This window comes from Coturnix japonica, chromosome Z (assembly GCF_054131305.1).
Source record: "Coturnix japonica strain WE chromosome Z, WE-NBRP24, whole genome shotgun sequence".
NCBI classification, from domain to species: Eukaryota; Metazoa; Chordata; class Aves; order Galliformes; family Phasianidae; genus Coturnix; species Coturnix japonica.
The window spans coordinates 62,949,214-62,974,359 of NC_140702.1; the positions used below are offsets into that span (position 1 = coordinate 62,949,214).

At 39.8% G+C, this 25,146-nt stretch overlaps 1 protein-coding gene across 4 annotated transcripts; it reads left to right on the top strand.

Annotated features, from left to right (window-relative positions):
* The first annotated feature begins 666 nt into the window (after positions 1–666).
* DAB2 (DAB adaptor protein 2) lies at positions 667–25,063 on the top strand. 4 transcript variants are annotated; one of them, XM_015848503.3, is made up of 15 exons: positions 667–844; positions 12,493–12,665; positions 13,710–13,849; positions 14,606–14,704; positions 14,829–14,960; positions 16,896–16,982; positions 17,207–17,230; positions 17,493–17,540; positions 17,712–17,774; positions 18,795–19,433; positions 20,272–20,425; positions 20,932–21,447; positions 21,686–21,777; positions 22,795–22,859; positions 23,617–25,063. In XM_015848503.3, exons 2-14 carry the CDS (start codon positions 12,569–12,571, stop codon positions 22,852–22,854), a joined length of 2,151 nt encoding a protein of 716 aa, XP_015703989.1. In that variant the 5' UTR covers positions 667–844; positions 12,493–12,568; the 3' UTR covers positions 22,855–22,859; positions 23,617–25,063. The 4 variants fall into 4 exon arrangements, with proteins under 4 accessions (XP_015703989.1, XP_015703990.1, XP_085386283.1 ...); XM_015848504.3 differs by having other exon boundaries at positions 18,795–19,091; XM_085530156.1 differs by lacking the exon at positions 667–844 and adding an exon at positions 1,579–1,784.
* Positions 25,064–25,146: the final 83 nt, after the last annotated feature.

Here is a 25,146-nt window from a genome sequence, read left to right on the forward strand (position 1 = left end):
GGGAAGTAAAATAATAATAATAATAATAATAATAATAATAATAATAATAATAATAATAATAATAATAATAAAATAATAATAATAATAATAATAATAATAATAAAGCTCTTCTGCATGGACAAAGCATGAGTTTTTATCAGAGGCTCTTTCATACGAGCTGGAAAACTGTTGTACTGCACAGGGAAACAAAACATTAGTGAGGTTTTAATAAAGATGAGTGGAAATTATAAAGGTCAGGTTTGGATGTAGCCCAGAAACAGAATCATATCCCAGTATGGTTTCAGCTAGCCACAGATTTGTGGAGGGAAAGGGTGGAATTTTGATTTTGGTATTTTTGCAGAAAATAAGTGTTCAGCTAGGATTGGATTTTTAATAACACTGCCACACCTGTGTATAAACAGACAGTCACACAGACACAAGAGAGGACCTGTTTCCTAGACGAGAGCTTCAGGCGCATCGCTGCACGAGAAGCACCAGATATGTCTCCCCTGAACCAACGTGTAGGCTTCCACGCACCCATCGCAAGTCTCACTCGGTGACCGTGGCTGGGCTGGACACCCCCTAGCTGCGGCGGGGGCCGGAGCGGCGGCTCGCAAGGAGTTAATCTTGTGAGCACCGACACGTTGAGGGGGAGTAGCCAAGACCGAGCAGCAAAAACATCATAGCACATTCCTGGGTAGTTCTCAGCTGCCAGCATCTGATTAAAACCATATCTCTCGCTGTGAGTGGCTAACTAATCCGTAGGCGAGAGTGCCACTGAATATTTAACCGGGCCCTCGCTCCCCGTCCGGCTGTCAGCTGCGGTTCTCCTCGGATCATGCACGGAGCGGCACGGATCTAGCTTGTAAGTAGCTTTGCGAGCGGGGACTCGGCTTTTGCAAGCCTCCGGGAGGGGCTATAACCAAGGAGGGAGGGCGATTTTTTTGTTTTGTGGGTTTTTTTTGTTTTTTTCCCCCCCCTCTTTTCTTTTGCCTCTTTCCTTTTCGAGAACGTGGCAGCGGGACCTTATAGTGGGGTTTTGGGGGCCGGCAGCCCCCTGCCTCGGGATGGCAAAGCCGGGGGAGGGGGGTGCTTCCACCGGGGCCATTTGCGTTTCCCTGCAGCTCCGGCGGCGTCGGGCCGCGCTCCGGCCGCAGCAGAGGAGAAGGTGGTGCGGGGTGCGGGCTCTGAGGGCCGCGGGGACTGCGGGGCGCGCTGCTGTCCGGGTGCGGCGGGCTGGAAGCCGCCCGCATCCTGCCCCGGGCTGCAGCAGAGCCGGCTCCCTGAGGAAGCCCGAGCTGAAAGCAAAATAAACATGCGTTTTTATTTGTTTGTCAGGGGAGGGGGTGAAGATGTAAAAATTATGTGAAGCTTCGTGTTTATATGCATGCATCTCCGAGGTGAAAAGAATCTTCTAGCAGCAGAGAGAAGGCTTAGAATGTAGTGAAGCGGGGGTAGGCTTTCTGTTCTGATTTTTAGATGGAGCATCCTTGCTGAACACTCCTCTGTCTGGTGGTGAATCTCAGGGTGATGCATTCATTTGTGGTAAACAAATATGGTTTTCTAGGACTAACTGAAGTGAGAACACTCTCTTGTCAGGAAAACTAACTTCTCAGCTGGTGAAGCTTTGAGCCCTAGTGATCATCACATGATGACACTTTTGAGTGCTGTTCCGCGGTAGTGCCGGCGATCCAGCAGTAAGATCTGTGCAGTTGGAATTCCCTTAGCAGAGCTTTTACTCCTGAGCTGAATTGAGGGTGATTACTTGAGTGCTTACTAGGGAAGCATGTAAATCCATTGTTAAGGTAGGATTAACTTTACTTTGTTTAGGTTTTTATTTGGGGGTGTGGGAGGAGGTTGAGGGTCGAAGGGGGGCTGGAGAGGAATTGTCTTATCTTTAAAAAAGTTTCTTTGCCTTGGAAGGTTACGTTTTAGCTGAGTGTTTCATAATTTCTGTGAAAATTCTATCTGAGGTAGACTGGGTTTCAGAGCATGTGGGCTTTAAGATTTGGTCATTGTATGCAGGAATGAGCACTGATATGCTTAGGGATGGGAACTCCTTTGTAGATAGGCAGCTCAGATTAAATTAATTATGAAGCTATATATTCCAGTTGGTTATGAAGATTTATTAGGCACTAATAAGTTTGGGGGGGGGGGGGGTTGGAAATAAATGATGTGTCTGATAGTGACCTGTTGTGCAGTTAGAAGTTGTTATGAAGGCCTACGAACACTGTGTCAGGTGATGATAGAGGTGAGACTCTGGGTGGCTAAGCAGGAGTAAATCAGAATCCAAATGATAGCTTCTCAGCTGAGAAGAGGATTGTTTGAGGGAGTCAAAGAGCACGCCTTTTTTTAAAGAATCACTGCAGTCACATCCAACACAAATGGCCCTTAGGGCACAGTTAGGCTTCCAAAATGACCTGAGTGAGCTGAGGATGTGGTCAGATCTGAAGCAGAAGCATCTGTTAGTAGAAACTCACTAAAGTTTGCATTTGGAAGAGGAAGATTGCTTTGAATTCTAAATGAATGTCCAGTGAGGCATCAAAGCAGAAGCTTCACTATCAGACCTCATGACTGAGAGTACAGGAGAACTCTGATTAAAGTGCATTGAATGTTAGGTGCTGTGAGATTAGATGCTTCCGCTATGCAGGACCTAGTAGTGCCTTCTGTGCTTCTTGCTGTAGACAGAAGGCTGGATGAATGGCAAGCTTTACTATACAAGTTCTTTGACTTGTGTCACTCCTTCTCATCTATTATGCTTTTACTTCAAACAAAGCTATTGGCTGAGCATCAGCAGTTGTGCTCAGCACTATAACTCGGGTGGATGGGCCAAATGCCAGAAATCTGGCATCACTTTCCTCTTGTGAAGGTAGAGATGGTTATCCATTCTAATATGTGCCTTCTGCTGTGTTTCTATGTACATCTGCAGAACACAGCCTACTTTCTCATTGAGAGAAAATGACTTGACAAAGTTACTACATAATTTAGTTATGGGACAAAATGGCCCAGTAGATGCAACAGTTGTTTAGCCCCTTTACTTCATGAGTAGATGGGAACAAAGCACTTTAAACACGCAAACAATATGTGCAAAAGGTACCAGAAGAGCTCTTAGATTTGTGGGAAAACAGCTGTACTTAGTGTCAGCTTGGGGGGGGGAGGCAACAAACAGCTGGTATTCAGGCAGGATGTTTAAAATAAAAACTACTGCTTGTGATGTTAAGTAGAAGTGCATAATATGCTGTGATTACTGAGTATTGTTGCCAGGCCCACAGATCTTTCTCCTGTTGATGGTCTTCTCTATGTACTTTATGCTGCTGGTACACTTGTGTGACCTACTAGGTTAACCCAGTTCTTGGGAATGCTTGTGAACTTCATATAACAAGCCCAGCACAAAGCAAGCACTTCTGAAGTATGAATTTGCTAGGACAATGAAGAGACACATTTCACACCAGAGAGAGACTTCTTACTCTGGAAATAGTACTGGTAAACCAAATTCTGCTTGCTACCCACTTTCCATCAAAAGTGATGAGATAGCATGATCGTACCTTGTAATCTGCAAGGATTTTGGAGGAAAAACTTAACTCTTATGTGAAGATTAAGGGATTAGTAATAGAAATAAGACTCTTCCCCTGCTGTGTGGGATGGACAGGGAAATGCTAAGAGGTTTTAAGCTTCTTCTATGTAACACAACCAAGCATAAGCCACTGCTCCCCTACCTCAGCCTGAACTCTATAGGGAAAAAAGAGTTGTTTGAAGGATCAGATAGAATGAAGTGTCAAAACAGTGTAACTTTCAAAACAAACTGACTTTAGGAACCCAGTTTTGTGGCTATATCTGAGTACAAGGGTCTCAGGGTTATAAAGAGGCTGGATGAAGTATAGTGGCAGGCCTAGTCAGTAAACAAGATGTACCAGTTCAAACAGGATTAAGCTGTTTATAAAGCTGGGCAGCTGAGTATTGAACAAAGCATCGTCTCCTGTCTAAATCTTGTTGGCCTGAGTTGATGAGGGCATAGATCACTCCAGTTTCACATTTACAGGAAGGACGTGGCTTGCATGTGCTATGGAGTGCTTGAGAGTGAAGTGCCTCTGCTGAAACGCCCTGCAGACCTTCACTTCCAGCTACATCCATGTGCAATTTTTCTTAAAAGCTTCTAAGTTTCATAGCTGGTGCGTGTCACCTTAAATCTCAGAGCTCAGACACTCTGGGGCCAGTTAAGGGCAGACTTTTGGCCTTGGAGCTGAATTTCCTGCTGTTTTGTCAGTTCTTATTGCATTCTTAGGCAATAGGATGAGAAGTAAAATACCTTATGAGGATTGTGTCTTGAACAGAACAACTAGGTTAGATAGCCAGGTTAATAGATCTTTAACCTGTCATTGAGAAGGCTTTACAATAACATACTTGACGATCATGCTCTTTATGAAAGTATATGGAATGCTTAATGCTGATGCATCACATAACTGCAAGTCTCCTACATGGAGTCTGTGATATAGCTCTCCTATAGCTAAAATGCTTAGGATTGAGACTATGGTCCAAGAAGGGACAGGACAAGTAGGGAACATACAGGTCGAAGTATTAACACTACATCCATTGTCCATCCTGCAGGTTAACTTTTCTGCTTCCACTAAACAAGGTAATTGGTGCTTTAAACAAGAGCACAAATGTTCATATGAGTTAAAAACTAAAAGCTTAAGTAGCACACCTGTCTGTGAACAGCTGCTAGCCTAGCTAATAGAAGATAGACTCTAGACCAGGATGGGAGGCTTGTTCTTGTGCTTCTCTGGTGGGTGGGGGACACATCTGTAATCTGGTATCAAGACCCTCTTACAGATGGAAAGGTAAGTGGGATCTGATCAGGATTACTAGAGTCTGCATTTAGGAGTAAAGTTCCCTGAGGAAGGAATGAGACTGCTCTGGGAGAGATGGTCTTTATAAAGTGCAAGCAGGATCATCAGTCTTCCAGTGACAGATGAAGAACATAATTTGTGTCTGTTACAGGAATCTTGTGACCAGTGACTACTGCACTGAACTATGTAATCAAAGGTTGGCAGAAGCTGGTGGCTACGTGGAAGCCTGTTCAAATATTGGTGATTTTTTTTTTTTTTTTTTAAAGACTAGTTTCTGGCTGGTCATGGATAATCAGCTGGGAGAGCACCTTCTGGATAAGCAAAGCACAGTACTTGACACTGTGGCAGTGACAATATGGTGCTGAGCTGGGTGAGCTCAAGAACAGTGCAGGAAAATCCTGTTCCTCATGCAGATGTGAACAGGTAGAGAAGACTTACAGTTCAGCATAGGCTATGTAGAACATATGCAATCTCTCTGAGTGCAGCTTGCACACACCCAAACTGCGAAGAGGGATAACTCTGCCAGCACTGGACAGTTAACAGCATGCAGCTGAAATAACCTATGATAACAACTTCAATATGTGTCAAGTTCCTGCTCTGAGGAAGGGGGTGAAAAGCACAGTTATTGGCAAGATACTTTTGCTATGCAAACTGGAAGGAAGATCAGAAACAGTCCTCCTAAGCATGAAGGAGTTAGAAGTATGGTTATAAGTGAGGTATTTGAGTTGTCCTTTAGTTCAAACTCCAGTTGGCATCTGAGTAAACCTAGCTGAGTTAATTAAGGAACCTGGAAGGAAAGCAGTTGTTAATATACTCACTGAGTCCCACCAAACAGTACTGACAGAGTACTGAGTGGTAGATGCTGCAGATATACAGTCTGAGTTTTCTCATCCTGTGAGTTGGCAGGTGATGTTCTCCTGATCATTGTCTAGAACCGGTGAACTCAGACTCAGGAGCCACTGTATTTAGTAGCTTCAGCACTGGGAGCCAGATGCATTTGCTGTGACTTCACTGAGACCTCTATTCTAATACACTTGCAAGGGCTATATTGATTTCCATGATAAGTGGAGGAAAAATTCAAACTAGAACTACCATAGTGGCTGGGCTGAGAAGCTACTAATCATCTCATCAGCAATGTTGCGCTTACAACTGCGGCACTATGAAAAAGAGGAACAGTTTAACTGTTTTAGTAGTATGCAGTGACATGTTCTGTTCTAGCTTTTAACTTGGGAATGTTCATTTGGCTGTAATTCCAGTGACTGAAGTGTGCAGCAAACACTTTCAGGAATTTAGTGTGAATTTCTACATTATTGCTAAAAAATAAGCAGTTTTGAGAAGGCTGATGCACTTATGCAATGAGAACAGACTGTTCTGTACTTGTGATGAAATGGTAAGATCCTGGGTGGTGATTTGCAGGCATGGTCCCACACCAGCAGTGGTCCATGCCAACATCTGAAGCCAACACCACATACTAGAGCAGCAAGATCTGTCTTCTTTGTAGTGGATACTTAGCAGAATCAGCATCATGAAGAAGGTATTCCATAAGGTATCCATTATTGCACTTATGATACATCCTTCCCTCTTTCTCCTTCTGAATATACATCAATAAGGCAGTTAGACCCTGAGACCTGTTCTACAGCATGCTTGTTCCTGAAGGGTACCTCTATTGGCAGAGGAAGCCTTTGGCATAGAGTTGCCTTATAAACTCTGAAGAGTATTGATACGTCATCTTTTAGGTGAGAGAACAGAACAGTATTGAAAGCTTATAGGAAGTTGCAGAGATGTCGGGGCTGCTCCCTAAGTAAAATCCTGTTAACCTGGAAATATTCTCCTCAACAGGTCAAGTGTGATTTAACTGAGGTACCAACACCACAGAAATGATCTGTTACCTTCAAAGTAGGCTTCTAATTACCTACAACCTAATAGAAGAGGGTTTTTTAATTTATTTATTTATTTAGTTTTTAATTTGGGGAGATGCAATCAATGGCTTTAGCCTTGTTATCAAGGAATTGTAGGAGAAATTATCTAGTGGGGTCATTACTAATACAGACCTTACTGATTGTATGAGTGACTGATAATGTCACTTGTTCAGCAGAATAGACCAACATTGTCTCTTACAAGACTAACCACAGGGGCTTGGGTTAGACTTAGCAGCGTAAGAGATTGTATTTAGTCAACTTTCTGGTACGTTATGCTTTTCTTGTGTTCCAGACATGGTATGAGTTGGAGAACAGTTCCTAGGCTAAGAACTCTTTCCTACCACTTACCTTCAAGCAGGTACTTTCTATTTATTGGTGTGAACAATGAACACTAGACATAATCTTATATGTAGGTAAGGCTAATACCTTTTCAGTATGTTAGCCAGTTTCTGCAGCAATTCCTAACAGACTAATGTAACTGTTTAGTAGAGGGTACATAAAATGGTTGTAGTTTTCTGCTCAGAGCAAGCAGTTGGAATTTTCCATCTAAGACATAAAATCTTGTGTCATGTTGCAGGTGGCATATTCAGGTTACATACACTATTAGATGCTAGAACAGTGTTTGCTTTAGTAAAGAAACAAAACATTTAAAATGGTATTAGCAGTTTGTTTTTTTTCTTTTTTGGCAGAATGATATATCTGAATATCATGCCTTTTTAAAAATTTACTTATGCATGCCTAGAGATTTTCAGGGCTATTTAGGGCACTACCACTGCAAATGGAATTCAGAGAAAATTCAGTAGCCATTTACACACTAAGAAGATGTTAGATGTGATTGTCAGTGATACAGGGCTTTACATAAATGTACTGCTACCCTGGCAGAATCCTGCTAGTTAAGGTTGTCCACTATTGGATAAAGTGTCTGCCTTTAAGTCTTTGACTTTTGCTAGTCTTTAGGTTGCTGTTAGCCACTACCCTGTCTCAGTCTACAAAACTGAGGTCTTGTAGTATGGTCACTCAAGTAGATAGTTTGGTTACCATCCTTCTGAAAACAGCCTTTCTGACAAGAATTCAAGACAGGATATTTCAAAAGCTGTGTTGTAAAGATCCTGATACAACCTTCTAACCGGAAGAACCTGGTTGACTCTTCACAATGCTGGGGAGGGAAAACATGCCTTGAGAAGGTATGTTCAGCGCTTGAACTACTGCTGTGATTCTGATTACTACTTCCTTCCTACATGCTATGTTGCACTTGGCAGTAAAAGCTACTTTTATCCTCTCCTGGCCTCTGAGATTTTCATTTGAGGTTAATATTTACATGCAATAACTCTTAAATCTGAGTCATGTATTTGTAGTATCAAGGCACAAAGAAGGAACACAGGCTGTGAGTAGGACAAAGTATTACACTGATCAACAGGTGTTCAATTTATCTGTCTTAGCTCTGACTTTTGCAGTGCTCCTAACTTCTGCTCAAATGTGTTTTTATTGATATTAAGGGAGTTATCCTTTTTTGTATTTGGGGATGAAAAAAAAAAAAAGAAAAAGAAAAAAGAAAAGAAAAAGAAAAAAGAAAAGAAAAAAGAAAAAACAAGCAAGTTCTCTTTTGGGAGAAGATTTTCCAGTTTTTAAATCCCTTGACAGCCTATAACAATAATGAAGATTCTCAAGTCCTTATGCAACAAGACAGAATAATTCCATACAATGGAGGGTAGATACCATGTTGCCACTGCTCAAGTAAGAGGAATAGTTGAATAATGTTTAGCTTTCCTTAATTGATACTGCCATAACAAAACTGTTAGGAAGGTGTTTCAATGTGCAAAATAAGTGCTAAAAATGAGGTATTTCAAGGATGTCTTGTCCCTATCTCATTGTAGGAAGATTCTTGAAGACACAATATAACTTGTGTTCTTGAAGGACATGATATAACTCAAGTCCCAAGACTGATTTTATTTATTCTTCCCTAGAGTAGATATGTGGGAAACCAAGTATAGTTTGTGAATCAAGAGTTTCCCGGATAGGAAATAGGCCTTGAGTTATGAGCTGTTATCTGTCCATAGAGGGCCTAAAATGGTCATTTCTTAAAGTGTGATCACTATTCTTCACAGAATAATCCCCACAGGGAAGGAGTTAGGTACCAACAGTAGGAAGTTTTAGTACTCCTTTTAGAGTAAATTGAAAAAAAATAAATGCTTTTTTCTGATGCAGATTATAATATAAGAGTAGAGCATGTAATTAAGCTGTGATGATAGCAACAGATTTATCTACATGGAAATTTCAAGACATCACTTAACAGTCTGCAGACTATACAGATCACCCTGAGGGGGAGATCTTGCTCTTCTTAACCCTAGTAGAGCTGATGGCATGACTGTCCTTGCATGAAAGCACTTGTATTTACAACTCACTCACGCTACTGGTTGGCTTTCTTTATGGAGGCCGTCAGAACTGAAGTGTAGTAGAGTCTTAGAATCATATAATCATAGAATTACCCAGGTTGGAAAAGACCTTGAAGATCATCAAGTCCAACCACAGCCTAACCATAGTACCCTAACTCTAACAACTCTCTGCTAAATCATATCCCTGAGCACCACATCCAAACAGCTCTTAAACACATCCAGGGAGTCTTGTCTTATTCCTGCAGCCTGAGTAAAGGAATGCTAAGGAATTGAGCAAAAAGAAGCTTCCAAGCAAGAGCAGAAAAACTATTTTAATGATAGCTTCTTGCATATGTAAAAGTGCATATAAACAGTATGCAGACCTCACCAGCACTTTCCAATGTGATAAGGCAAATTTAACTGTGAAAAAGACCTTGCCATTGAATGCAGCTTTAACTTTGGTCTAAAGCACAGAACCAAAATTTAGTGGTGTTGTGACTCTTCTACCAAAACCAAATGAGATTCGTGCTAGTTCAGTCTATTCACTGTTGTTCCCCTTTACTGAGATATTTTTATTTTTTTTTTAATAAAACCTGAGGGGACTTAGTGCTATTTCTGTAGCTTAATGGTCAAGTAGTTATTTAAAATGTGAATATGTAAGAAGACTGCACTTGTCTATCTGTGCATTCTTATTTTAGTGGCTAGTTTCCTTGCTGCAGAGGTAGTGTGTGACAAAGACCGTTGTCTGAATTTATAACTGTCATGTACTGTAATATCTCATCAGGTGAGATGAGCTGTGTCAGACCTCAGATGAGATTTTTGTATATGAACTGGCCAGAAAGGCCTCACTAATCTTCTCAAGCTGAATTGTTAACACAGTGTGGCTGAGCACTTGCAACTCCTCCTGTTTTTCCTGTGGAAGATTTGGTACTTGTGTGTATTCCTGCCCATTTTCTTTCATCTAAGGTTTTTGTGCTGCATGTCTCTGTGCAACTCAGTGGTCTTATTTCTGTAGGCTGGAGACAGATAGCTAATAACAGATACATAACTAGAGCCTGATGAGAATCACCCTTATGGAGTTCTATCATTTTAGTGAGACCCTGTTTGTGCATATTTTTTCCTTCTAGGAAATTTGTTTGTGATTGCCTCTTAATCATACTTCAGTCTCATACTCTGGCTTTGTACATCCTGGACTAAACTGGTCAAGCAGGAGCACTGACAGGAAGGACTTGGTGCCTTGAGGTTGCTGTTTCTTCTATCTAGTACAGTGCTGGGCAGAAAGTCCTAAAGCTGTGGCACATCTCCTTAACAACATGTTTTGGCTGTTTTTCTCCAGGCTTCTTCCTTCCATTATCCAAAATGTGACATACCAGTTGGGGGGGTGAGTGGTTGAATAAGGGCATGATCTTAATCATCCTTTCTTCCTCCCTTTCTAAAGGACTTGATAAGCCTAGGGAAAGGCCCATTACCAAATGCTTCTTATACTGTAGTAGAAAGATCATCTCCAGCTGATACTCTACCATCAGAACTAGATGCTGACCTAGACTTAAAGTGGGATTCAACTGGCTTTATTTCAGTTGTTTAACATGGGGTGTTTTATTTTGTGGGTTGTTATTTTTTTTGGTTTTTTTGTTTTTTTTGTGGTTTTCAGACTGGCATACCCCTTTTTGTAGTTCTGCAAACATTGTGCAAAATCCTTGTTTTATTGCATTATTTTGTCCTCTGTCAGAATGGGCATGCAATAATATTTCATTCCTAAATTGTGACTTGAAATATTGGCTCTTCTTATTTCTATTCAGTAACACCTGAAACTTCCACAACACTACCTGTTCACTTGACTCAAAGATTACCTACCTGTGATCTAATAAGTTCCTTACAGAAGAGAACAGACAGAGCTGCCAGAGATTTTTCTCAAATTAGTAGTATTGTCTTAGCTGATTTACTTGAGCAAGAATAAATGCAACTCAGAAACCATCTGATAAGAAGACATATTTAACTTTGCTTCTCTTAGCATATATTTGACTAGCTGTGTCCCTTCTGTACAAATGAAGGACTTCAGGGTGACTTTTTTTTCTTCTAAAGATCTAGGGATTTGTGTTCTTTCTATATTAAGAATCAGTTAAGCATTGACATCCATGGCTCTTTTAGTTGCAGGCTGGATGAGTCAGTTCATAATTATTGACTTAACAAATTGAGGGAAGAGGAGAAAGGTAGGAGTGAAAACAATTCTTAAAGTAACTTCTAAGTATACTGGGTAAAGCATCAGCTAAAATAAGGCTAGTGGTGAATAGGCTATTGAGAATTACAGGCTTTTAAAGCAGTAGGTATGCAACTCTTCCAGCAGTTGACTGGGGACACAGAACATCTCAAATGGAGTGCTGAGTAAAAGGTGGCATGGACTGTGGCTACCTCAGTAGAAACAGAGGGAATTAGTAGTAGTGGAAGGCAACCCAGCTATTTCATTGTCTAGACAATGTTTTGGCTTCACTTTTAACCCTAAGCCTTACACTATCTGCAGTCACTACTATACCTCATACTTAGAGCAATTTTTGTAGCAAGTATGAATGTGCCTTTCTGGCTGGGTACATGTGATCTTCAGAAATACAATGTGTACATTTATTTGGTGTTATTCAGTATTTTTGCTGTTTGGGAACAAAACAGGTGATTTAGTGATGGTGCGTATTTTGCTGGGGAATATTGTATGTATTATGAGTTTCCCCTCTGAGGCTAGAAAGGTATCATGGTATGGAGTTGAGAAAAAATATGGACTGGAATGGCTTGACTTCTGGTGGTTTTTCTGTGGTCAGGGGAGAAGTAAGACTAGTTGCTTGATTACTCTTTAGGTGAGGGTGTGTTGGTGGTTTTCTGGTTTTGTCTTCCTTCTAAAATTGTCTTGCAGCCTAAGGAATTTCACTTCTTCAGTGCTGTAACTTCAGACATTGACTATTATAGGAACACAAATAAAATCTAATAGCTTTATTTCTTAATCTGTTGTGTTGATATCTTTGACTGTTTAAAAACAGGTCCTGGCAAATATTTCTTGCATGGTCTTCTGCCATACTACAGAGATGATGGTTGCAGTGAAGAGTACAAGTATCTAAAGTTCTAGAAATAGTTTTGAAAGTTAAGAAACTAGAGGTTTACGTACTATAACAGGCTGTTGCAAGTACAGCCCACAGATGTATGTCAGTACAATGTACTGATTGGATCTTACTGGGGGAAAGGGTCATCACCTAGTTGCTGTAACTTTGTGCTCTCTGAGGAGCAGCCTGAGATGCACAGGTGAGATGATACTTTTAGTCAGGAGTCCTATTTCAATAATTCAACAGAACAAAACTGGACTAACAGGTCTAATGGGAATATTTCTTCTTTAAGGTAAAATATTATGCCTGCCTACTGATTCTCACTTGGATTTCAAACTACGGCAAGAATAGCTGACAACCATCTCATCATGTCTACTGAAGCTGAAACTACTTCTACTGTCAACAGCCAGCCAGAGCAACAGGCTCCACCAAAAGCACAACCTTCAAAGAAAGAAAAAAAGAAAGGTAAGATATCTGCTTAGTGAACACTTCTACTCAATCTCCTTAATTCTTTGCATTTTCCTAAAGCATGATCATTTTCATTGCACAGCTGAAACAACTGTAAGGTTTCAAGGTGACTAGAAGAGTGAGTAAATAAGTCATTGAAATAACTCTAATAAGAAGGTAGGCTTCTAGTTAGAAAGCTTTTACTAGCTCTGTTCTGAGGCTTTCAGTTCTACTCATCAGAATCAGCAAATAAGTCATTGGAAGTTTGGTGAAATGAAAGTGTTCTGAGAAGGTTAAATAACTGAGGACCAATCCAGGAACATGAACTCATTTTTTTTTCCTCCAGAGATGGAGTGACATGCTAGATATAAATTTAGATTTTATCCCAAAGACTCTGGAAAATACCAGTCATGAGAATAATAGTCAGTCAACAGGTTTTTAGAGAGATTTGATTATGTAAACATACAGAGATACACACTCAAAGTATACACACTGAGTGTATGGAGCATGCAGAAGAAAATAAAGATGTCCTGAGAAGTGATGGGAACAGCAGGAATAGCAAATACAGGCAAAATATCAAGTAACTGCAGGGATGTGGGTACTAGTACCTCTTACAGAATGAAGGTGCTGATGCAAAATCTTAGTGTGGGTACCACAGATTCTTAAAGACCAAGAATAGTTCTTATTAGACCACATCTTGCAGCTAAAAGCTGAAAGTCTTACTGAATGCCTAGGATAGCCGTAGGAAGTCCTGTTTTTGCTTAGAGGTGGTGTTCAGCTCTCATATCTAGTTAGCTGTTACCTGCAAACAAGTCTGTTGGGATTGTTCTGAAATCCCCAGACATTAGGTATTAGACCGAACTCTCAGAAGAGAATCATACAGATTCTGTAAGACCCGCATGACCTTACAAGGTCAATTACAAGCACTGGAAGGACTGTTGTTAGCCCACTATAATCAACAGTTTTTAAAAGCAAAAATGTACCATATTAGTACATATTCAAAATTGTGCTTCTAAAGCCACAACAGTATTTCTCTTCTGAAACAAATCTTTCTGTCTCTAGGGCCAGAGAAGACAGATGAAACTCTCCTGACCAGGTTTAAAGGAGATGGTGTAAGATACAAAGCTAAACTGATTGGAATTGATGATGTGCCTGAAGCAAGAGGAGACAAAATGAGTCAGGATTCAATGATGAAGTTGAAGGTAAGATTTTGAGTTGGCATCCAAGCAGTATGTTTTGCTTAGTCTTCATAAGGTGCATCAAATGACTTTGTCACAGTTTCAAATACTGCTTAGTGGGAACATCTAACATGATATTTATTGCTTCATCAAAGATGTTTTTGAAACTGTAACTTATTGCTTGGAGAATGTTAGCCTTAAACATAATCAGTTGTTTCTCTTTCTTGGGAACACTCCATTGATGAATCTTGTTATCAGTCATACTAGGTTCCAAAGTAATAAGCTGATTACAAATAGTTAACTCAGGTTTTGTGTGGGAAGGAGATTTTTCCTCTTTAGAGTAAGACTGCAAAGCCCAAGCTGCTATTCTGTAGCTATGGTAACACCAAAAAATACAGATAAACCAAAGGGTAAATGTGACCCTACAGCCCTGAAGATAATCTCTTCTGGAGAGCAGAACCCTTATACTAGCTTCTGTCAGACTAGTAAATCTGATGTGGCCTGGTAAAGATGCTGTTACTGCACTGGTTCCTCCAACTGAGGTAAAAGCTTTAAAGCTCCTAATAAATAAATTATGAAGTACAATCTAGTTCTGAAATGCTTGACTAGGCTTCATGTGTTATGTTGGAAGAGAAATGTGGCTTAAAATTTAACACTACTTAATAAATAGACAAGTGCTAATACAGTCACAGCTATGGGCTCATGAGAAATGCTAAGGAAACAAGCTAAAGCTCAATCAAGTGGAAGTCTCATTAATGCTATGATATTCATCTTCTTCAGGGAATGGCAGTGGCAGCTCGTTCCCAGGGTCAGCACAAGCAGAGGATCTGGGTGAACATCTCTCTCTCTGGTATCAAGATCATAGATGAGAAAACTGGGGTAAGAAATGACTCCTTCTCTTAATTCGACTCTTAAATCAAGTGATGAGTTGGATTTAGATGAATCTAAAATAAATCCCTTAATGGCATCTTGCAATTTGAACTTTGTTTCTTTCTAATTCCAGGTCATAGAGCATGAGCATCCAGTAACCAAAATCTCCTTCATTGCTCGGGATGTAACAGATAATCGTGCCTTTGGCTACATTTGTGGAGGAGAAGGCCAGCACCAGTTTTTTGCCATAAAAACAGCACAGCAGGTATTGATTATAGGCTCTTTTTCACATTCTCTAAGTAATGTATTGTCTAAACACTTAGTAAAACATCTGATAAGGATTTCTTATTGATAGTTCTCTGAGGTATAGAGAAACATCAGCACTGATGGAGTGGTACATATCCTGAAGAAGGATGGTAGGAAATGACTATCATCAGTAGCTTTGGTTTTATTTAGTTCTTTCATCCAGAGTAAAAGTATTCAAGTAGCTTTGCTTATTATTGTGGCTTAACATTTCATTCACCGTGAAAGTTATTTGTGAGATGAACAGAGCCATTATCATGGGCTTTCCTGTACAGTAGTGTGTTGCTGTCAGTGAGAATATTCTTGAGTCAAACATCCATATGTTTGCTGCATTTGTAGGAAAGAGAACAACACAACTGCACTAGTCTAGTTTTCATTATGCATTGTCTTGAACTGCAGTAAAAACTAACAACTGCAGCAGTATTTCTGGGACAAATGAATGGCATAATTGTTCATCCTGGAGTTGCATTTTCTGAGAGGACTATATTTCTGTAATGGGCTTTTACCTTTTTGAAATTCAGTGTGCAGAGTATGTCTCTGTGAAGAGAAACCATACATAAGTATTAGATACAGTGTTAGATACAAGCTACTTAGAATTAATACTGAATATTGTTCAGCTTCCCAAAACACCTGGACTCACGCTAGATATTTATCATAAGCTGCTAGATGATCGTGTCTAAAATAGTCCCCATAATGACTCAAACAGCCAAGATTTCAGTGCTAGGTATTTCCTCATACACATGCTTTCTACCTTCCTGTAGGACTCTTATCTTCAGACCCACTGCAGGTAAGAGTGAGGAGCTCCTTGTTAGAACACGAGTGACAGCTGTTACACCACTGAGCTTGTTTTATTTCAGAATCCTGTTCTGTACTGCTTCACTGAAATTGCAAATTAAGCACAAAAGCTTTATGTGTGATCAAATGGAATCTGTTCTCTGACCTTTACACCATAGGGTGCTGCTTGTTAGTCTATAAGCTTAGCCGAGTCATAGACAGCTCTTTATTTAGCTGCTAGTTGCTTTTAAACATAATCACTTCTAACTGAGTAGTAAGCAATTCAGCAGATCTAAACTACTGCTGTAGCTGTACGCTTTGTCAAAGTAATAACTTGAAATGGTTCTTCCTGCAATTGCATATCCAAAACACTTGATTAGGAGAGGAAGATGCTCACATATGAACAAAGGGACCAGTTCAACAGATTTTTCTGCTCAAGCCAAAGGTAGAGTCTGAGCCAGAGAATCTGTCCTGCTTTACACTGATTCAGCTGCAATATGCCTAAAGCACAAGTTTATAATCAATATAGTTTAATAGCTTAACCTGCTACCACTTCCACAATCTCTCCAAATATTCTTAATGCTCTGTTTGGAACTACCCATTCTTGTTCACAAAATGCAATACTTTTCTAATTCACACTGAACTTCCATTCAGCTGCAGATGTCAACTCTAAGTGTCACCTGATGTTTGTTCCACACACTAGATTGATCCAATTAAGATAAATATAATATTAAAGAAGATTTTTCCAGGTTCATCATTGAAGTTGGTACATTGTTAGCTTCTTGTGAAGATACCAGAGTTTCAATACCCTGTATGTTTCTGAGGAAATATTTAAGGCTTGCCATGTACTTATGAAATGATGACCTCTAGGGGAAAAAAAAGTCAGCTTAATACAGACACCGTCACTTTCCCCAGGGAGTTAACCATCCTGGGCTGATGGTATGCTGTCACCCCAGAAATCTGTGTAATAGAACTTATAAAGAGACCAGGCAGTCTTTGAAGTCTTGCTTTTCCTGATATCTCAACTATACTATTGCATCACTTAGGAAAGTTTGACTTGCAGTTTTCTGGGCTTCTACTGAAGCTGAAAACAAACTAATTTGTGGTCTAAATTCTTTTTCAGGCTGAGCCTCTAGTTGTTGATCTTAAGGACCTCTTCCAACTAATATATAACATGAAGAAGAAGGAAGAAGAAGAAGACAAGAAAAAGGCAAGTAAAATTACAGCTGCAACAGTCTGCATAGACTTAAGTTTTGTTTTAGTTTTGTCTGGGCTTCTAGACCACTGTGAGATTTGAAAGTGTCATGGCACAGTATTGGCTAGCAGTTGTGCCAGCAGTTTCATTACTAGATTTAGGAGGTAAACTAACTAAAGCCTCTTGCATTCATTATTCTACCCAATGTGTAGATACTAAAAGTTTGTTTTCTTCTTTAGAATGAAGAAGCAAATAAGACTCAGGTAAGTCACTCTAATTCATCCCCTCTTGATCAGTATTCTGCTGTGATAGAACTAGCTCTGTCTTTCCTTATACTGCTAGCATATGGTGGAATCATGAGATGCTTGTTACACTGGAAATTGAGACAAATGTGTCTACAGAACTAATAGTAGTGATCTCCCATACTTTCTCTTTTATATCATTTGCTTGCTCAAGCATGTGAGTTCATTGTTTAAGGGAGGTTTTGTTATTCTTATCACTGACACTGTTGTCCATCTATTCCAGAATGGTAGTGAGGCACTACCTGCTGGTCAAGCTGACAAATTGAAAATGGTAGGTTAAATTTTAGAACTTTATCCTGATGTCATTAAAGTTCATAGTAGACTATCTCCATGTGATACAGGAAATACACGTTTTATATATGTTCAGTAGGAATGTGTAATACTTGGATTTTGCTTTCGCAACAACTCTGACACCAATTTTTTCAATACTTTTGGCTTCAAGGGAGTTGACCAGATGGACTTGTTTGGGGATATGTCAACACCTCCTGATGTGAGCAGTCCCACAGTAAGTAGACTTCTGCTTTACTTATCTCACTTCTATGTTCAAGAGAAAACTTTTTCTGAGTAGTAAGATCTATTCTGTTCTGGTTTTCCAGAAGCTTCTTCCTTATTATAGAAACATATTGGAAACTTAGAGCTATGATAGTAGGAACTTACTAAATAGACTAGCTAATATTCTTATCCAGCAGTATTCACTATGGACAGTGTGTGACAGAGACTGTGTGACAGAGATATTATATACTGTTATGTTGTTAGCCATAGGCCAAATAAATATGTACTAGTAGCATATACCTGTGCTGTAAGTAGCAAGATAGGAACTCAGTTAACAATCTTTAAAGTTGAAGCTTATTTTATGGATGAGTAAGTAAGTTCCAAGTAGACTTGTAGCTATTACAAATGTAAGCTAGGTCCATAAAATAGGGCCTAACTTCATTGAAGTATGCATTTACCTTGTAACAACTCATTGTGACTTCAAAACTGTACTAGTTTGCTCTGGAATAAAAAGCTATAAGCAGTCATGCAACAATTGATGTTGCAATAGATGTCAACAGAGCTAGTGACTAGTCTTACTCTTCTGTCACCTGCTTTGGTGGATAGTGTGTTAACCTTCTCCACCTGCAGATTGCTTTGTAATCTTACTCCAAAGCTGAGATTGCAACTTGGAATCACTCTAAAGCAACATGATTTTACAATTGTTTTAAAAAAGGACTAAAACCCAGGCTGTCACTGGAGTCAAGCTCACCTGGGTGTAATTAGTGCAAATGACTAAAACTTCTCTTAAGTCCAGTTAAATGAAGAGATCTTGAAACTGGTGTTTTCAACAGTGAATGTTTTGAACTAAGTAGCTGAGACTTGATTACAGCTACCAGGCTTACAAAATGGGACCTTAGTTTGACACCAAATACATATTAGTACGATGTGCTGGATACCAGATCTCTCCTTTTCTAGAAGTTTTCCTTAAGCTTGTGTACTTTGCAGTAGGTCATACAGAAAACTAACTTTACTTTTCTTTCTGAACAAATAGGAAGCTAAAGAGATTCTCTTAGTGGATCTAAACTCAGAAATTGAGACCAAACAGACTTTTGTAAAAGAGGATCTCTTCTTGAATGGCATCACACCTTCTCTTCCGCAACCAACGCCACGGCCACCTCTCTTCTTGCCAGAGGGTTCTTTCTCTACCAATCTCAGCTTCTTTCCCACACCTAATCCAGACCCTTTCAGTGATGATCCTTTTGCACAACCAGACCAATCTGCACCACCTTCATTTGATTCTCTAAAATCTGCTGATCAGAAGAAGGAAAATCTGAGTACCTTAACATCGGTGGGTAATGGTGCTTCAAATGGTGATGTTGACTACTTTGGTAAACAGTTTGACCAGATATCTAATAGAGTTGGCAGACGAGAAGCACAGACAAGCCAGTGGCCATTTGACAGTAAGCCACCCGCAGCAAGAACTCCAAATGGGGTACCAGAGAGAGAACAGAATGGCTTTCTTAAAGCTCCATCAAACCTCTTTGTGGAAGATCCTTCCAAAGGAGTAACTCTGCAAAATGGAGTAAAGCTGGATTCTGAAAACAATATCCAGCTCTTGTCACATGAATCTATTACAATTAGCCCACCACCACAAAGTAACAAGCCAGGAAGAGGAAGGAGGTCTGTCAAGGTGAACAATGTTCCAGTAATTAATGGTGATATGCATGCTCTTACTTAGAGAATCTGGGTGAAGGAAGCTTTACTTTCTTCATTCTACGTAACTGACTAAAGAGCTCCACAGCATATCTCTTCCACCTGCCATGCTTACTCTAACCTCTCTGCAGCCATGGTAAATCCTAACACTCATGAATGCTCCATAGTAGCTATGATTACTAAACATATGTTCTTTTCCTTAATGCTGCCATACTTCTGTAAAGGTCTGGTAAGTATACTACTGTGAAATACTGATGCTAGGTACAATGCCAGTAGCTGTTATGATAGCTATGATAGATACACATCACCTTGTGGCTTCTTAACAATGAGTTACCAATACTAGTTTACAGAATTTGAAGTGGCTTCACTGTACCTGCCTACAGAGGGCAATCTCAATGACTTGCCTGGTCATACACAGGGTGGCTCTGGGTTAATCTCTTGCAGTCAAGTGATGCAGAACTCCGTTGATGACCTTGTCATAACTTCAGAGGTCATTATAGTCTGGGCAGGAGTATTTATTTGTGAGAAGAGGAATCTCATTAGGATAACAAGCAATTCAGTTATTCCAAGTCTTGCTCTTCTGCTGTTGACCTGGAACTACTATATATTATACAATGCCAAGTTTATCAGTAGGCATAAACTGGTGAAGTTTGAATCACTTATACAGAGTACCTACAGAATACAATAAAGCTTCATGCTCTGCTATAGCTAAAATAACAGCTTGTAGCTCCAGACTAAGACTTCTTAACCATGTTAGTTTATATTCTGCTATGTCATTTCACAACAAGTTTGGTTGTTTTTTTTTTTCTTTCTAGGCTGCCTCAAGTGACTTGTTTAGCTCAGACTTTTTTGCACCAACTACAGAGAACCTTGGTGTAAATTCATCAGCACAGACAGGACTGGTGCAAACTAATCGACTGGACCTCTTCAAAACAAATCCTACCACAGCCCCTCCATTAGCTGGCCTAGGTTAGTTCACAACCTATATCTTAAATTCAAGCTCTTACTCCAATCTAAACCCACCATGGATGCTCTAATTACCTTTTGCTTAATCCGTGTGCTGTCCATCATAAACTATTAAATTCTGTGAATTGGGGACCTAAATTCTGCATCTTCAACTAGAGCAGGGCTTTTTGCTTAAACTTTGACAACAAATCCAGGTTGTACCAGGACGCTAATGTGCGTGTCACAGCTTGAGAAGCTAGGGTACCACTGTTGCAGGATCTTAACTACTTACATGGAAGTAACTATCAACCTCATTTCTGTTCTTTAAGGACTGACATGAAGTGAAGGAAACAATACTAAACCCTTTTTCAAAGGCTACCTTCCTCAGTGGCATTACGTTAAGCGTAAATCAGTGGATTTTTACAAACAGCACATGAAGAATGCCTTTCTGTTATCAACAATGGAATTGGTGTACTTATTCTTGATCTTGACATCACTGAAGCACTGTGTAACAATCATGTTCCCCACAGGTGGCTTGCCATCATCATGGAGTACAGAGATGCCTGCCTTCACCCAAGCCACATCTGTCTTTCCTGGGTCTATGATGCCTACCCAGTCTGCAGGATTTACTCAACAACTTAGCTTTGGCCCTCAAGCAGTGACAAGCTGGAGTCAGCCTGGATCTTTTGGTCCAACAGCATCTCAGTCCTCTGGTATCTGGGTCCAGCCAGCACAAGTTCCACCTGCTCGATGGGTACAGCCATCCAGCACTGTAAATCCCTTCCAGAGTAATGTGTTTGCATCTTCAATGCTACCCACTCAGACAGAGTCTGTATTGCCCTCTGCGCCAACAACAAGCCCACCTCAGCCACCACCTAGAACTGCACTTCAGAAGGAGCTATCCAAGAAAGAAAGTGATGCTTTTATTGCTCTGGATCCACTTGGGGATAGAGAGATGAAAGACGTCAAGGAAATGTTCAAAGATTTCCAGCTGACAAAGCCACCTGCAGTACCAGCAAGGAGAGGAGAGCAGCAAAGTCTTTCAGGTGCCTCCAGAGCTTTCAGTATTTTTTTTTTATTAAAGTACCCATTCCTCAAGATAGTACAGGCCATAGGGATGTGAAACTTAGCAAGCTGTCCAAAAAGACTGGTAAAATTTTTCTTGTATTTGAATAGCTTATCCATTTTGAATATAATTGGTTGAACTTTAAGGTCAGTATGCTGATAGTGCTTAGCACACATAAAAGCTGTTTAGTGATATAACAGAATGTCTCTTCTTCCTAGAACCACTGAAGCCTGTTCCCAGACAAAGTGCACTACCGATTGATGTCCTGTTTGAAAGCCAACCTAAACCAGACCTTTTCAGTGCCTCCTCTGTAAGTAATAGATGTTTTCTCTATGACTGTTACAGCACCCCACCAATAGCAATATTTGTGTTGATGCAGTGGCTTTAGAGAACGTGGGGAAAAAACAGTCTTGCATACTTGATCTAACTAAACACTTGTTGCAAGAAAGCTAACAAAGCGTTATTCCATTTGGTTTAATTCTAAAACCAGTGCTCCAAGCTGTAAAGCCTCTCTACAAGTACTTTGTTTCTATATGTGGGAAGTTTCTACAAAGGACTGTGAAGTAATGGAGAAGCGGAAGACTTCTGCAGCTATGCTTACTTCTCTGCAGAGTACATAGAGCAGTGTTGACTGTGCAGGTCTTTTGCTGAACAAATACTAGACCCTATGTCCAGTATCCTCTTGGGGGAGGAAGTGGTCTATGGAGACCTCATTGTGGTCTTCTAGAAGGGAGGGAGCCTATAAACAGGGAACCTATAAACAGGATGGAGAATGACTGTTTACATGGGTTGATAGCGATAGGACAAGGGGGAATGGTTTTAAACTGAGACAGGGGAGGTTTGGGTTAGATATTAGGAGGAAGTTTTTTAACCAGAGCTGGTGATGCACTGGAACAGGTCACCCAAGGAGGTTATGGATATCCCATCGCTGGAGGCATTCAAGGCCAGGTTGGACATGGCTCTGGGCAGCCTTGTCTGGTGGTTGGAAACCCTGCACATAGCAGGGGTGGTTGAAACTAGATGAGCATTGTGGTCCTTTTCAACCTGGGCCATTCTATGATGATTCTATGATTCATTATAGATACACTAACTTGTCTCCAAATACAGATGGCTTTTCCAAAGGATACCTTACCTCAAACTAATGTGAGTACTAAGGCAGATTTAGATCTCCCTTTATGCTCCTTGAAGCATGGCAGCTAATACCTGTTTAGCCAGTGCTTTTCAGTATTCTTTCCAGAAGGAGTCTGAAATCAAAACCAGCTGAAATAACCATGAAGAATAAAAATTGAAAAATGTTTAATGACTGATTTATTACTTTTCTTGGTAGGAATCTCAGAAACAACCTTCTGGCCCATTTGGTGGTCCTTCTGGCAACCCTTTTGCATAGACCAGGTAATATTTATTGAGACAAACTACTTCATGCTCTGAAATAGTTTTCAACTAGCTCTTTGCTAACGGTTTTCCTGAATCAACTACACTGGCCTAACTTTATTGCACCTCTAAAGTACTGCTTGCTGTGCACTGGAATCATTCTTCTAAAGACCTTTGCTTAGAGCTGTACATGCTGTCTGCCTGAGCCTAGCTAGTGTCACATTCTTATCAGTAAAGATTCTGTTTTTACATGGTCTTAAATATCAAAGTCATAATAGATGTTTATCTCCTTTCCTAGAGGAAATTTAATGAGTGTGCCAAATCTGTGGGACATGGTTTTTTCAGGAGAAAAGCATGCTGTAGCTCTCTGAAGTTGAATTTTTGAAGTACTATTCAATTATAACTGGGGTGTATTAAATTGATAACAAACTAAGAGCTGTTATGAGAGCTTTTGCCAAGGGAAACAAATTCATGCTCTCTTATCACAGACTAAAGAATGTGAACTGTCATGTGTTGTAGAGGAATAGATTTAAGTCATGGAAACATTCAGGTTAGAAAAGACCTCTAAGATCACCTGGTCTAAATGTGAGCCCACTAAACTGTATCCCTAAATGTCACATAGACGCATTTCTCAAATCATCCCATGGAGTACCATCTATCTTCTATCAGAAGACAAGTATTGCTATTTATTGTTTTGCCTTTTCTCTTAATGTCTATAAGCTAGTTTAAACTGTGGAGCTATAGCTTCAAGCCATCCTAACCTTAATCTCTTTTTCAGTATACTAGGCATAACCAGGAAAGGACATGGAATAACTGGACTGCTTTTCAACATCAATTTTCTACTTATTTCATTTTTGTCTGCCACTCTTGCTGCTGTTCCATGATGTCATCTAAAATATGTCCAGGTGGATTGAAACACAAACACTGAAGAACATGCTGTGAAGATAGTAATTCAGGGCAAATGGAAACTTAGACTCAATCTGGAGACCCAAACTCAAATTGGATGTTAATTTTACTTTAGTATTTACAGTCATTTGTGGAAGAGATTAGAAACACTAAGTCATGTGTTTTATAAAATGCGGTCACCTCAATTTCTCCTTACTCTAGCGCTTTCTGTCCTGAAACATGGGGATTGAATGTACCTGGGGAAGAAATGCTGCCTTAATGTAAGAGAATTGAATTAGTAGCTAGACTCCACACTTTAAACAACTAGGTCAGTTGTTGTATGTTTACACAATATCAGCCAGTTGTAAAGTCACGTGGATATTACATGCTTCTAATTGGTGAATGAGCATATGACTTAGTCTCTAAGCCATTATATTGTATGGAACTGTGGGGTGCGGGGGGAAGAAGCAAATCCAATACAATTGTTCACTTAACTAATAGTACAAGTAGCATTCTGCCATAAGCACATAATAAAGGGACTAACTGTAGGGTCTTCAACAGAGCTGCTGTGGTCCTGAGCAATAGGGGTCTACTGCAGGGTCAAATAAGCTGAAACAGTTCTTGAAGGACATTGAGGTATTAATGGATGCAATTATTGTATTGGTGCTAATATAGCTATTTCAAGGATGGAAATCTGTGAAGATTACCTTTCTTTATCAAGGTGGCTTGGCAGACAAATGAAACAAGCAGATAGGTCAGACATGATATAGTATGACATTATTCCAGTGTGTTAGAAAGCAAAAAGACAATCGTTGCTTCACTCTATGCCTTGATTCCTTGTGAACAGATGTACCATCTCTGTGACATTAATGTGAGGCATGACCTCTAAAGCAGTGCCTTTTCCAAAAAAAAACCTCTTTACTAACAGACCTTTAAATCAGAAATCAGTCAGATGTTACAACTAGTTGTAACACTTTGTCAATGGGGATAGCTGATATCTGAGTGGTGTTTTGTTTTGTTTTTGTTTTTTTTCTGTTAATACTAAGTATAAACTTGAAATAATATTGTTAAATCAAATGCCTAAACAGTTGCTGAACTGGAGATCTAAGAAAATCAACTTGAAGACAGCCTTAGTACTCAATTCAGCAGGTCATGCAATTATATAAACCTTTCTTGCACTTTCTGTAATGCAAAAAAAAAAAAAAAGCTATGAATTTAAATATTTGTCTCAAACTGGAAATGTAGAAACTTCTGGATATTACACTGCTATATAAAACTGTAGTATCTCAAGTGATGTTACCTAATGACATTAAAAACAAGCAACTCTCATAGCAAATAAACACCTGTGTCACTGTTTGTTTTTGTCCTTCTAAGTCAGTCTTTTGGTCTAATTGATTCCATGTTTTTCTTTTTTTCTTTTTTT